Source organism: Pelecanus crispus, chromosome 20 (assembly GCF_030463565.1).
Source record: "Pelecanus crispus isolate bPelCri1 chromosome 20, bPelCri1.pri, whole genome shotgun sequence".
NCBI lineage: Eukaryota > Metazoa > Chordata > Aves > Pelecaniformes > Pelecanidae > Pelecanus > Pelecanus crispus.
In genome coordinates, this window is record NC_134662.1 from 5,888,521 (window position 1) to 5,903,217 (window position 14,697).

General features: G+C 39.7%; 1 protein-coding gene across 1 annotated transcript in view; it reads left to right on the top strand.

Moving 5' to 3' along the window:
• Positions 1-14,697, top strand: part of CPAMD8 (C3 and PZP like alpha-2-macroglobulin domain containing 8) — a 61,389-nt gene that overhangs the window by 17,843 nt on the left and 28,849 nt on the right. The window contains exons 14-26 of the mRNA XM_075723464.1: positions 1,743-1,932; positions 3,207-3,379; positions 3,490-3,639; positions 3,753-3,914; positions 5,303-5,445; positions 6,384-6,446; positions 9,656-9,887; positions 10,509-10,662; positions 11,263-11,405; positions 11,731-11,782; positions 12,464-12,762; positions 13,180-13,405; positions 13,966-14,142. Of these exons, the coding sequence (XP_075579579.1) occupies positions 1,743-1,932; positions 3,207-3,379; positions 3,490-3,639; positions 3,753-3,914; positions 5,303-5,445; positions 6,384-6,446; positions 9,656-9,887; positions 10,509-10,662; positions 11,263-11,405; positions 11,731-11,782; positions 12,464-12,762; positions 13,180-13,405; positions 13,966-14,142 (2,164 nt within the window). The remainder of the gene's footprint in view (positions 1-1,742; positions 1,933-3,206; positions 3,380-3,489; positions 3,640-3,752; positions 3,915-5,302; positions 5,446-6,383; positions 6,447-9,655; positions 9,888-10,508; positions 10,663-11,262; positions 11,406-11,730; positions 11,783-12,463; positions 12,763-13,179; positions 13,406-13,965; positions 14,143-14,697) is intronic.

Genomic DNA, 14,697 nt, shown 5'->3' on the forward strand with positions numbered 1-14,697 from the left:
GTCTTCAGTTATCAAACTGTGAACACAGTAATCTTGTTTTCTTTTGTAGTTTTTGTTGGAGCCTCTTTAAACATGTAGTCCTTCCATATAGAAGTTGTCATGATCTCGCTTCTGAAGGAAAGATTTGATTTAGCAATTGTTTCTGTTGCATATTGTTTTACTGAGAGATGCTCTGAGGGTCTGCATATTGCTTTGTGGGGAAAAAAAAAAGGGGGGGGGCAATATACACACTTGGATTTCCATTATCAGCAGATCTATCAGGTTGGTTTCAGACTCTTTGTATCCAAATAAAAGCATTTTTTTTTTTATCATTGCATTTCATAGTAGCTTAATGGCTAATTAATCTTTTACAAGTTTCCTGAGGTATGGAAAGGGGATTATACACTGCTAATCTGAACACATTGTTCTTATTATAACCTGATTAGAACTAATTCTTCTGTGGGAAAGCTAGGAGTTGGATGACCAGCTGATGTGGGAACTGTTTCCCTGCTTTGCCAGCTCTTACTGGGTGTTCCAATTAGCTACATTCATTTTTTAATGAATTGTTTCATCATTTGCACTGGGGAATTCTTAATACTTCAAATATTTAATGTCACGAGGCACTTCTTGGACTCTGTGGCATTTTCACTGTATTTAACCATTAACAGCTCCTTGTATTCAAGTACTTGCCATTTTGGTTTGTACCGTATGTACATTCTGGAAAGATAACACTGTAAGTGCTGAAGAAAGAGGTTTTTCAAAAGATTTCATTGGGATTTAACATTGCTATTCAGTCTTAGCTGGGCATTGCTATGCTTTAAATGGCAGGAGGATCAGGAGTAGAAGTTGCTGAAGAAATCCTACTTAATACAAGTGTTAGCTGTTCCTCATATCCCAGAAGCAAGAAGTTTGTGTTCCTAGGAAAGTCGGCTGCTCAGCAGAAGGCTTATTGCTCAGCCAGACACGACCCAGTCCTAATCCCATGACTGAGCACCGATGTCTGTTCTGTTGGGTTTGGCGGCATTTGGGGGATTTTGTCTCCAGGGGGTTCAGTGCTTAGTGAGTACCTCTGGGTATAGGAGTGCACAAAAAGTGCAGCAAGTCAGTGTGCTGCTCTGAAGCCTAGTGCAGGTATCAGGTGAGTTTACCCAGAAAAAAGAAGCTCTCTTCTCGTTTATTTGTGTGTTTGACAGCGCCTTGAGTGCCAGACTTGCAAATTAATATCAAGGCTTGTGTAATTTGAAAGCATTTTCCCTCAGATCTATTCCCAGTAATTTCATGCCACATTGGTTATGTTTGAGTTAGTATTTGCCATATGAAGGTAATCACCATGTATAATCTCAATTAAACTGTAAAGACTATCAAACGCACATCTCTTCCCACCCCCCACCCATCTCTTTCTTTTTTGGGCTGGACTACTGAAGGGGTGTCTAAAATTCAACCAATTCTGACAGCTGCTCTGTGCCAAAAGGCTTAACTTTCAGGATTCCAGAGATTCCTTCATTGTTTTCATTAATGCATACAACCCCCCAGCCCATTCTCCTGTAGATTTGCAGGGAGTGAAGAGCTGAACACAGGCCCCTCTATTGTGAAGAAAGTCCATGAAAACAGTGCTATAGTAGTATACTTTTCAATGCATACGTTTCTTAGGAGAGGGGTCACATCTCCTGTGGGCTGAAACCCAAATAGATTTCTGTGCTTTATAAATAAAAAGCGTGCATTGTAACAGACCAGATCTTTTGCTTTTCTGTCTCTGGGTGCAGGTAGGAGAGGAGGCTTGGATTGCAGTGAAGTCCACATGTCCTTGCAACTTCACTCTACATTATGAAGTGGCATCGCGAGGCAACATTGTCCTTTCAGGACTGCAGCCCAGTAACATCACCCAGCAGAGGAGCAAAAGAGCCACCTTTCCCTTTGAGAAGAACATTGATATCACACGCTTCCCAGGAACAGGTAGCTAGCATCAGAAATGCAACCCTGCCCCTATTTTCAGGGAAAAACAACCTTTCCGCAAACCTAAATATCCTCTTTTTTGAATTTGATGCTCCTTAAAGGGCATAGAATAATTTTGTGCAAGAAAAATAGTGACATCCATTGCACACATAGTCATATAGAAAAAAGATAAATTTCTGCAAGAGTTTTCTCCAGTCTTTCTGTAGTCTTTCTCTGTTAAGAAAACTCTGGTCTTTCTTAATATGCTTGGCTTGGGATCAGCTGAGTGGTAGGGAAGCGTTTGATGGGGCTGGGGCAGTTTACTAAGCTGGTTGAGCTTAAACTAGGAAGAGGCCGTTAGATGGACTGATAGCATGGATCAGGCTAAAGGAGAGCATGCAGTTAGCATGGGGAAGGGAGATGACGTGTGGCCTCCTAATTTGTACAGGGAATAACAGAAAGATACAAATCTGGTGAATTCAGGGAACAGTGGGATAAAGAATGGTATGCTTGGGAAGATGCATACAACAGCTGCCAAAGGAAAAGTCTGTCTATCCTAGTAACATGTCTGCAATAGCAGCCAGTTTCAGACAGTTAGGGAAAAAGTAAAAGGAATTTCCCTAGATGTACCCACCAAGCTTCTAGTAATCAATGGCTTAAGAATTGGTAATAACTTTCTGCACTGAAGGTTGGTTCTGAGCTGTTGTATTTACAGGTTGCCCAGAGACATTGCGGTTGCTCCATCGTTGGAAGTGTTCAAGTCAGGCCGGATGGGGCTTCGAGCAACCTGCTGTAGTGAAAGGTGTCCCCTGCTCGCAGCAAGGGCGTTGGAACTAGGTGATCCTTAAAGGTCCCTTCCAACCCAAACCATTCTATGATTCTATTTAACTGCTGCTAGTGAAACAATGCTCTATAAACTGCATAATCCTTTTTCAAACCCACTCATACTGTTTTGTCTCAGCAGCATTCTGCAGCAGTAGATACCCTCTCTTGTTTATTTTAAATGGCTTGATAACTTATTGTATATTTCCTTGATTTTACGTTGGGAAAAACACTGGGTAGTCATTCTCTATCCACCTTCTCCATTATGTTATGAGTGCTAATTGCCCGTCAGCTTACACAAGGAAAAGAAAAAGGAAGGGGAAAGTTCTGACTTCAAGAAGAACGTGTGCAACAGGAACAAGGGAAGGATGCAAGTCCTGGGTGGAGAGTTCTGTGCCTCGCAGTAATTGGATGGGGCAGGAAGAGAATGATTTTGATAAATAACGCTGTCCTTTTTACAATTTATTTTTTAGTGCCTACCAGTATCCCTGCAGCAGAGGTTGAAGTCTGCATGACGTTCCTCCGGTTCTCAGTAGTTCACAACATGGCTCCCTTGGGCCGTCTTCTGGTGTATTATGTCAGGGAGAATGGAGAAGGGGTTACAGACAGCCTGCAGTTCACTGTGAAGTCCTCCTTTGAAAATCAGGTACTGGTAGTGTAGCTAGCGGAGAGGGTGGGGTGGCATCTTGTTACTCTTCGTAGTTTTGTCTGACTGCTGCTGACTCGAGATAACGGGATTTAATGTTAAATTCCTAGGTTGCAGTAGCTCTCTCGGCAAATGAGACCAGACCTGGTGATGTTGTGAACATCAAGGTCAGAGCTGCAAAATCAAGCTGTGTCTGCATTGCCACTGTGGACAAGAGTGTCTACTTGCTGAAGACAGGCTTTCAGCTGACAGCCAGTCAGGTAAAAGGAAGCTTAAGGCACTGGTGTCTTTTTCTTCATACTGCTGTCTGCACTTTACCTTTAGTAAGTCGCCTTTATACCCAAGGACAGCAGTCTCTTCCCTTTCACTGCAGGTTTTTCAAGAGCTTGCAGAATATGATGTATCTGATGCTTTTGGAGCTCCGAAGGAAGAAGGGCACTTCTGGTGGCCAGGCATGTCCTCACGTAGACGCCGTAGATCTTCTGTCTTTCCCTGGCACTGGGACATCACCAAGGATGCTCGCTTCGCGTTTACAGTAGGAAGAATCAGCCTCACTTCTCTATGGAGTCTCTTTCATACTTTCATGTTTGCAGGACAATTTTTAGCTCCATGGGCCGTTATTTTTTTCACATCAGAGTTGTTTCTCCAGGGGGTAGGCTGAAAAGTAATTTCTGAGAACAGAGAGTACGCTGTTCCAGCAAAGATATTGGAGAAACGTGCTTTGATTTTGGCCAATCTTGATGAGAGGGCCAGATATCCTGTTGGGTGATGCTCTGGAGAATCAGACAGGGAACCAGAAGGTTCCTCCAGGCATGGGTGAGTGTGCAGATCTCTTCTGCAGTTACGTTGACAGGGAAGGAAGGTGGAACATGAGTCCTTCCTTACAGCCTTTTCCCTCTTAGACCATCCTTTGGAAATCCTTTAAACTTTTTTCCTGCCCCAGTTCTGCCAGCTTCTGTGGCCATCTGTGTGAAAGATCAGTAATGTTTTCTTTGTATCCTTGATCAGGTTACCCTGATCCTCTGTCTCTTCGTTCTTTGTCCTTTCTGCAATTTTAAATTGGTCTGTTGTGTTGTCTCAAACCCCATAGGCTTCCACGTATTCCCCCAATGCCTCAATCTCTTAATCATAAACTCTGTAAATCCTCACTACTATCCACTGCTGCAGAAGTCACTGCTGCTTCTCTCCCTGTGATCTGTTGGGGTTTTTGTTCTGATGCTTTTTTCCTTATTGAGAGGCGTAAACTCTCAGGAAAAGATACATATGTTAATAGCTGGTATGTGTGCGTTGCTGTATACCTGATTTGTAATAATTGGATGTGTATATAAAGAGAACAAAGCTCATGCTCCCTTTGGTGTCTGGGAACTGCTCTCTCTTATGAATAAGTGCATTTAGGGGGCAGAGCTGGCAGACGGCTTTCTTATGAATTCTGTATTTTTACTGTGAAGCTGTGTGGACAGTTTCCATTTTGCTTGGCATTCCTGGTAGTGCAGAATTGGTGATGGCTGATGTGAGAGCTGCCTGCTAACTGCAGCAGAACACACTGGAAACTTTTAGGAAGGGTAAAAAGCTGTAATGTAATATTCTAGGGGAAAAATATGTGTAATAATTCTTCACCTGTAGTTGCTTCACGGTTACACATGCCCAGTAATGCTATATACTGGTTTAAATGCATTTTCCAAGCAAACAAGAGCTTTCTCGTAAAACCTTTGCCTATAAAGTGCCTGTATATTTTCACATTAACAGTTATTTTTATATAAAGTTTTAAAAAGTCCTCAAGTTTCAATTGAAATTTACCCCATAAATGTTGGAATAGGGTTGGGGGATTCTATTCAGGAAAATTTTTATTGGTACATGTTTAATTCTTCTTTTTTTTTTTTCCTTGCTGGTTTTTGTTTTGTGGTCTTCATTTTTATTGTCTAGGAAACTGGCTTGGTTGTAATGACTGATATAGTTAGCTTAAACCACAGACAGAATGGAGGCATGTACACGGATGAGGCTGTCCCAGCTTTTCAGCCGCATACTGGGACGTTGGTGGCTACAATGCATTCTAAAATAGCACCGAGGTAACATTTTTGTTGTCATGCATATTGTCTCTAATGCACTTAGCTATTTTTTTTTTTTTCTGTATTCTCAGCTGTTTCCCACCTCCATGCCCCCAGGAGATTGCTTGGTTTAGACAAGGTGGTGGTAGGGAAACTCTCTTCTGTTGTCTTGATAGACCTAACTAAAATTATAACTGATGCTACTTTGCTAAATTTAAATTAATTCTGGAAAAATGCAAAGTAATATTCTTCAAAAGGATCATTTGAAACTCTTTGCGTATCTCAGTTTTCTGTGAATTAGATGCTGCTCCTCAATATTTGCAAGCTAGCCCTTGTTTTGCCGAGTCACTCATTATTTTGACCATTCAGCTGGTGGTCAAAATAAATACAGTGAGGGACTGCAGGAAGAAAAGGCATGAAGTACTATGACTAACACTGCAAATGGAGGATGTGCCTTCCCTTTGTATTCCGAACCACCTGGTGGCCTCTCTTAGCAGAGTAAGTTTTGGAGGTTAGTTGAGAAACAGATACTGAAGCCTCACAGGCGTAGAAAAATGGAACAAAATTAGAGATCAGGATAATTCCAAGAGAAGAAATGGAGGGGAATATGAAGTAGTGATCGTAGTAACTGCTATTAGTAAGGCCATATGATATCGTGGGAAGTCACATGCTCTATATGCTCCCTTTGATTTCATTTGGTGAAAGAATTTGGATCATAAAGCCTTTATTTTTTTTAGATAATCTTAAAAACTAGTATGAATAATATTATCTCATTTATACTATTTTTTTTTAGATTTTTATTTATGTCTCCAGACTGGTTGATGTGTGTGCACAATGGGATCATTTGGAAAGACTGTGTAATTTGTGTTCTGAATGATAACACCCATTCACTTTTTTATGATTCTATACTAGCTAGAGTTTTGGTTGGTCATGTGAGGACTTATTTCTTCTTCTAGCAGAGCAGAGAAGAGAAAAAGAACCTTCTTTCCCGAAACATGGATTTGGCACTGCCTCAATGTCAGGTATTGACTGGGAATTCCCTTAATTATACCCAGAGGGTTGTATCCTCTTCAACTGCAGAAAACAAAGCTCTTTAAAACCTACTGGAGTTACATTTGCATTCTCTGATATTTGCCGTTGCTTTTCTTCATTACTGGTTTAATCAATAATCTTTCTTTGTAACAACATCTCATCTGGTCTTGAAGTGTATTCACTCACTTCAGGTCGAATCTGTCAGTTGTGATGACATTGCAACCCATGCGTAATGCACCGTGGTGTCACAAGCAGAGGAGTATCTTCAGGGAAGAAAAGGAGCAATGGTTTGACTCAACACATTCCTAGGTTTTACTCACTTATGGAAAGGGTGCATGAACAAGTTATTGAAGAGCAAGTGAGGATATAGGTTAGCTTCTGTGAGGAAGTTGCATAAGCTTGCCTCACAATAAATGCCAGTCAGACTGCTTTTGCAATAAAAAGGGATTGTAAGATATAAAGCGATAATGCACTTCTAGCTCTATGCTAAAAATCTTCATATGAACCAGAATTCTGTGTACCATTTAAGAGAGCAAAGGGTAGTGCGAAATCTCGCTAGAGTTCACAGTCAAGAGGCAAGACCCGCCCCGCGGAAGTGCCAGTTCCCCTTCACACTGGGGGATGAGCTTGGTCTGGATTTGTGTTTGGACCCTAGGGTAATCCAGAAATCTCAGCTTCAACAAGTGCTAGTGTTTTTCTTCCTTTCCACCCCTATTCTAGCATCAATTGCTGCGTATGCTTTAGTGGGAAAATGATCCCAGAGTAATATGTATGAGGAGATGGAGGCAGAGTAGCTGCTTCTGTAAATGTCGGTATAGCCTAACCATGCACTGGTGAGTGCTCTATATTGATCGCTTTTCAAATTGCACAGAGCCCTTCTTTCTCTTTCATCTGATGCAAGAGCATCTCCCCCAAACCTTAATTTACTGCCCAATAAATCATGGTTGCCACCTGGTACAACTGGAACTAAAAAACCAAATAAACAGATAACTAATCTCTCCCAGAAACAGCACATCTAGGATAATTTGAAGCAATTATTGAAAGGCTTTTCCAGGTTTGCAAGTAAACTTCATTCTCAATAAATGATTATAAATTAAATTTGACAGGAACTTGCAGCAAGTGTATTCAAATCTCTTCAATTGAGCATGAGATATGCTTTGTAGAAATACACAAAGAATTCCAGAAGTGTCCACTGGGGCCTCAGCAAGCTGGGGCAGTTAATTATAAGCGGGAGAGTGTGGAATAAAAAGTTGCGGATTGCATTTTCTCCACTTGATTTCATTAGAAACAACTGAGTTGAGCATTCCTTGATTTCCACTCTCTTGAACAGGAAGAATTTTTTTTTTTTCTTCTACCATTTATAATTATAATATACAATCCTCAAAAAAGAAACAAAAGCCTAATGTCAACTTCCCAAACCAATTCTAAAAATTCCTAGAGCCTGGCTGGAGGGTCTAATGGCTGGAAATGTGTGTGTACTTTGGCCCCCTGCCCAGAAGAGTAAGTGCCCTCATGTGTGAAAATAATGTTAATGCTGGTTATGGGCTGAAATCCCAGTGGAAAGAACATCAGCTGCAACAAATTGTCCGGTTAAACAGACTGGAATGCTGCCAGTTCTGGAGCTAGGACACCCTTCTGCTTACTCTTCAGGGCTGAAGTTTATTGCAGGTAACAGCTACCTAACTCCAGTCAGGATGAAGACCTAAATATTAAGAAACTAGTGTGCTTAAAGGAAGTTAACAAATAACTTGGTGCTGTCAAGCCAGGTGCATTTCCCAGGCTCTCCGCTCTGTAGTTTGAGCTGGGGAACCACATTCATTGGCCGGAGAGCTTGGAGACTGCCCGAACCCAACACGCCTAGTCAAAGGCATAGTGATCTCTAGTTTTCCATGCAACTGTTTGCTTTAATCCTTTTCCTACTGTACTATAAATACCCAGACCAGTACATGATATGCTGCTTAGTTACTGACAGTTACAATAGCTTAGGCTCATTAAAAATTACAAACAGTTGGTTTAGACAATGAAAGTAAAGATACTTCATTGGTGCCTAAAATGTGAATAACCTTCAGTTGAAAAGCAGTGAAAGCGCAATTCTTCAGTTTGTCCTGGGTGCAAATCAGGCAGCATTGCAGTGTTGAAAGACAGTATGTTATGCTGTAGTCTCGCAGAGCTTATTCTGAAGATCTTGCTTTCTCGTTTTTCATGCCAACTAAGATGCACATTGCTCTCAAAAGATTACAGAGCTAGCAGCATGTGTATCAAGCTCTGGGGAATAAATAAGAACTTGAGAGAAAACAACCTTAGGGTGTACTCATAACTGTACCAATCATCCTGCCAGTTGAGCCATGAAATAGCTTTTGTTCTTGCTTTAGAGGAAATGTTTTCTGTTCCAGGCAAGGCCAAAGCTTCTTTGCAGGAGGGAAATAGCAAAGTCTGCAGAACAAAATTGAATTTCTATTATTATAGAGCATGGAAGAGGATACCGGGTTTATGATATCCGGTGGTGGTATGCACAGTAAAGCTAAATACTCAGAATAGAAATTTGATTTTTGATAATTAGTTTCAGTCCTTATTGGAAGAAAATGATGTTTTTGGAGATTTTCTGAGTCAGGCATTCCAAAAGCCAACCAACCAAAATGTTTCTGAATCAAAATACGCTCCCCTGGACAAGCAGTTGCTGAACTTGGTGTCTGGAAAATTTCTCATTTGCCCTTATGTTCAAGCAGAGTCTGCAATGTAGCAATGTATACAAGGAGAGTGGGTTCCAACAAAAATTACTTTTATTTCACTAGCTGTTAAATAAATTATTGCTGAACTGTTTTTATCCAGGACCTCAGCCTAGGATTCTTTCTTTTCTTTTTTTTTGACTTAGTGCAGACATTTGCTTCTAAGAAAGTGACTCTACAATGAGGCTGCAAATGCCTGTAAAGCTTTTAATCCAGTAAGAATTTGTATGTTAGACTGTTTTGCAGAAGCAACTACTTGCTGTTCTGCTTCTTATAAATGTGCATAGGTCTCAAAGAAACCTGATAGAAAACATTGAGCCTTTTATAAGCTGTTGTTCAAAGCAGACAATAAAAGCTGCAAGTTTGGATTTGGAGGGAATTCCCCAAAATGTTTGGCTCTGTGTGCTTTAGCTTCATTCCAAAGCATTTCATTAATCTGATCAACCTATGTTATTCCCTGTTCTCTTTGGTAGTGATATATCGGGAGAAGCACAGCTGCACGTGGAAGTGCCAGACTCCATCACTACATGGATAACTGAAGCCGTGGGTCTGTCTGAACAGAAGGGGTTGGGCATTGCCAGTCAAACCGAACTGAAAACATTTAAACCTTTCTTCATTGATTTCACCTTGCCATACCACGTCATCCGGGGAGAGCAGACCAAAATCCCATTGACTGTCTACAATTACTTAGCTGTCTGTGTAGAGGTAACAGCCCTCTTTATTCCTGTTGCTAAGTTACTAAACTCTGCTTTATCATCAGAATTTCCTAAGTGATGTACAAGTTACGGTAGGTAAGGTAGAGAGATAATGTAGTGATAAGCTCAGCATAAATGCTTTGAAAACAATAAAAATACTGCTTTTCAATATGAATAAATGTCATTGCTTTATTTACTTTTAGCTTGAAACAACTGTAGTAGTCTGAAGCGTCTTGCAACGCTTCAGAATTACAAATATTGAAAAATATAGGGAAGACAATTAGGAAGCTTATGCTGAACCACAGAGAAGAATTTCCTTCATAATCAGGAAGCTGCTGAAAGTAGTTTGTATTGAAAGAATGTTTTTCTTCGAGAAATCCTGTCTCCCTAGATATTTTCTTCTCAAACTCATTATCTGTCTAGCTCCAGCAATATCATTCTGAACTACTTGTAGAATTGCTGAGCTGAAAATAATGCTGTCAGCCAAATATATTACCAGAGGGTTTGAAGAATGAATAATCTATGCATACTATGATTTTATTAAGCATTTTGTGGGGTTTGGATTCTTCACATGTGTCAGTTGGTTTTGCAGCTGAAATTTGCAATAAATGGCATTCAAAAACTTTCACAGGTCCACGTGAAGATTTCTGTTCCAAAAGGCATAAAGTTTGTTGGGCATCCTGGGAAACACCATCTGACAAGAAAGAAGTGCGTTGCCCCTGGGGAAGCTAAACCCACCTCTGTCGTTTTGTCCTTCAATGAGCTTGGACTGAGCAACATCACTGGTAGTATAGAAATAAAAATAGCTTGCTGCTTGAAGGAGTTTTACAAGTGTTTCTTTTTATTCCTCTTTCAGAGGAAAATTCTTATTTCCCTAGTACCCCAAAGTGGAATCATTCATTCCACTTTCTGCCAACTTAGCTTTTCAACCTCATTTGTTTCTCAGAAACAGATTCTATAGCTGTAATGAACTGAAGAGTCTGTATGAATAAACTTCAAGAGGTTCCCTAGTCATCAGTTTTCCTGTTGTGTGATATATGGTCATGTAAGGTTTGGACCTGTTACATCTCCCCGAAGAGATCAGTGGAAATTTTTAAATAAGAGGATAACAATAAATCCTGTACATCTTTCAAGCAAATAATCACAATAAAAATTGTGCAACACTGGAAACTAGGAAAGAGTTTCTCTGTTGCCCCGTGACTGTTGAAATATTGTCCAGTTTTAGATGTGACCGTTCAAATATGGAATAAAGATAATAGAGCTGTAATTACAAAACACTTGATGTATTGTTAATCAAGTGTATCTAATTAGTTTAGATCTTCACTTGAACTCCTGAAGATCTTCCTGTCTCAAAAGCTCTGCTTCTTTTCCCTTCTGTTTCTTAGCAAAAGCTTTTGCTTATGGTGGAACTAATTGCTGTCAGGATGGGATGCAGACCTTAAAGAATGGCAAGCACTCAGAAGACAATTATATGGACAAAAGGACCCCAGTGGGAGTGGATTATGTTCGCAGTAGTGTTATTATTGAGGTAAGAAAATACTAATTTTTAATAATTCAGAAAAAAAATTATAAATGCTTGGGCAAATCATGGAAGTTTTTAGGTAGTTAATCAAACATGAATAGGTTTATAAGAATCTTCAGGTTGACCTATTGTATGTCTACATGATTGGAAATAATCCATTTTTGTTGTACATGTACAGAAAGGGCCCGTTTGGTTCTGAGTTCATGCTGGTGAATCTTCAGTACTGTTCAGAAGGAAAAGGGACAGAAATTTTATTGGATAAGCTTGCTCTGTTCATCTGTTGCTAATCCAACCACTGTATTTTTATGTATGGATTTCTGTCTTTATATAGCCAGAAGGACTGTCCAGAGAATACACCTATAGTGTGTTCTTCTGCCCAAATGGTAAGTTCATGATTTGAATGAGATATTAAGTTTGTTTGATTTAGTTATAAATAGAAACATGTGGCTTCATCTCATGGAAAATAAAAAAAAAAAAATCTTCGTTTCCATTTCTCTATGATTGATGAGTTATGGTGTGTAGGAGGAACTTTTGAATAAAGAGTCTTTCTTACCTGGCTGGCTAATTATGAATTTGCTGTAACTGCCCAAGTGATTTCTGGAAATGGCAATTAAATTCCTTTACTTTATGAAACAGTTTAAGTATTCAGCACTGTGGACAGTAACTGTGACTGTAGTATATTTTTCAGCTGATGTTTTAAGATTCAGTTCTGGAATCAGTATGTCCTTTCTGCCTGAGATTTGGATAGCTCAAAGTTGGCTCCAGTAGCTAGACAGAGATGCTTTTGACCACTATATTAGAACTGAAAAATCACTTACAGACTTCATAAGAAATCCAGCTGAACAGTTTGAATTGAAGGATCTTCTGTATTGGAAGGGGGTATAAATAGAACATGGGAAGAAATATCAGTATACTTTCATAGTTTGTTTAAGAGAAGCTGGAAAAAAGAACATGTACTTAGGAAAGGTCTGTTTGTTTAAGTTCTGGTAGTTAGCTATGGGTTATTTTTGAAGTATGTGAGCTAAGCGCTAATTCTTACAACATTCCATTATTTTTCTGACTAGAGAAAATACACATTTCTACACCTAACAAATATGAGTACCAATACATGCAGAAACCTGCCCAGATGACACACTTTGACATTGCTGTGAAAGCACATAATGATGCTCACCTGGCCTTGTCCTCTGGCCCGCATGACATGGCAGAGATGACTGAGATTGTTATTGGTGGACAGCAAAATACTAAAACTTGGATTTCCATAAGCAAAATGGGTGAGCCAGTGGTCAGCAGGGACACAGCTGGTATCCTCTCCTGGGATGAATTCCGCAGCTTCTGGATCAGCTGGAAAAATGGAATTATCCAGGTAGTGAATTTATCCATGTAACGGTCTGGAAGTCTCTTGCTTTCTTAAATAGAGTTTGAGCACACATATGGCAGATTTTCGTTAGACTTGTTGCAGAAGGCGAAAGCTTCATTCCTGTTGCTTCTTCTACATTAAGTCTTGATCAGGCTGTTTTAATCAGAACATAGCTGCTTGCCACATTATGTTGTCAGGACCTCAGTCTTCGATGTTTTTAGTGCTAAGTGGGCTGAGAGCCTTGGAGGTCAAGCCTGTGGAATTCTCATTAAACTTCCTTGGATTGTTTTGTGGGTGGGAAAGAGAAAGGTCCATCTGCAATGTTCTCTCATGCACACGTAAGTTACTGGGTCCAAGGACACATGGCAGACTGAGTTCGTATGTGTGGGTTCTTGGAACTGCATGGTTTTTTGTTCCTTTCAGGTTGGCCATGGTACTCAGGTGCTAAACGAGTCCATTATTGTGGAGTGGACAGTCCCCAAACAGCTTGAGGTGAAGTACATTGGCTTTTCCACAGGCTGGGGGTCAATGGGAGAGTTTAAAATTTGGAGAAAAGAAGAGACTGATGAAAATCACAATGAAGCATTTACTCTTGGAGTTCCCCACAACATAATTCCAGGATCAGAAAGAGCTACGGCTTCAATCATAGGTATCAATTATGAGGAGATATCACTAGGTACCAGTTATCGAATATGAAGAGATGCTCCAGCTGTTACTTGCTTCTGATCAGTGTTTGAGTAATACAGACCAGATAAGCTAGTCATAGGCAGTTACAAAAGTATATGCTGCTTAATTCTGGGGCAAATAACTTTTTTTTTTTTTGTGGTCAGTTGTTTGAACCGTGTTTGAGTTGACAGTGACTTAAAGTTGTTATCTGAGGGCTTTGTAGAGGCACTGTCTGTTAGAATTCATAGTATTCATTTAATAATAATCATAATCACAAATCGTGCTGTGTTCTAAACTAGTAGTTGAAATTGGGGAATCATGGATAGTCAAACTCTGAAATGGGAAATTTCTTTATTTCAGCAAAAGCTTGAAGGGCTAAGACTTAACATTTGAAGGGCTTCCAGCTTATGATACAGTTTATTTAAGCTGACTATGTGTAGCTAATCGAAATTAGTGTAGTCAGGTGGGTTTTAATCACAAGACATCAAAAGGAAGTAAAGTGTAATTTCTTGATACAGAACATACTGCCTCGTTTTCAAACAGGAGATGTGATGGGACCTACATTGAACAACTTGGACAATCTTTTGCGATTACCATTTGGATGTGGGGAGCAGAACATGATCCATTTTGCTCCTAATGTTTTTGTCCTGAAATATCTGCAGAAAACCAAACAGCTCAGTCACGAGGTGGAGAGTGAAGCTACTGATTACCTTGTTCAAGGTAACTCATTACACTTAAAATTTATAGAAGGAGAAAAGGCTTGTGAGTTAGAAGAGAGTTTTACTCATATCACATTGTACTTTCTAATCAAGAATATCCCAAGCGATGAGGATTCATCACTTCTTGTAGGATAATCTCACAGGTTAACAGATTTTGATGGCAAGATGTGTTTTCCCTTGATATGTAGCCTGTGTTTCCTTTCAATAACTCCTAGTTTACATGCTTACTGATTTATATTTTTTTTCCCCCTTAGGCAGCTTATTTCTATGTTTAAACATCTCAAAGTCAAGGAAAATTAAATTTAGTAAAAATCTGTGTATTTAGGGGCTTTTTGCCTTATTCATAAATTGTCTTTCCAGTCATTTAGTCACTACATGGCTCTTCTCTGAACTTTCTCTTTTTTAACAGTATTTTCTTAGTAACAGTATGCCCAAAATCAAAAGTTAGTATCCAAAGTATTTAACCTAGAGCCATATAACAAAGGCTTTTATCTGTCCTTTCAGTGTCCTGTCCTATCTCACTAAACAACTCAAAGTAATCTATCTTTTTATGCAC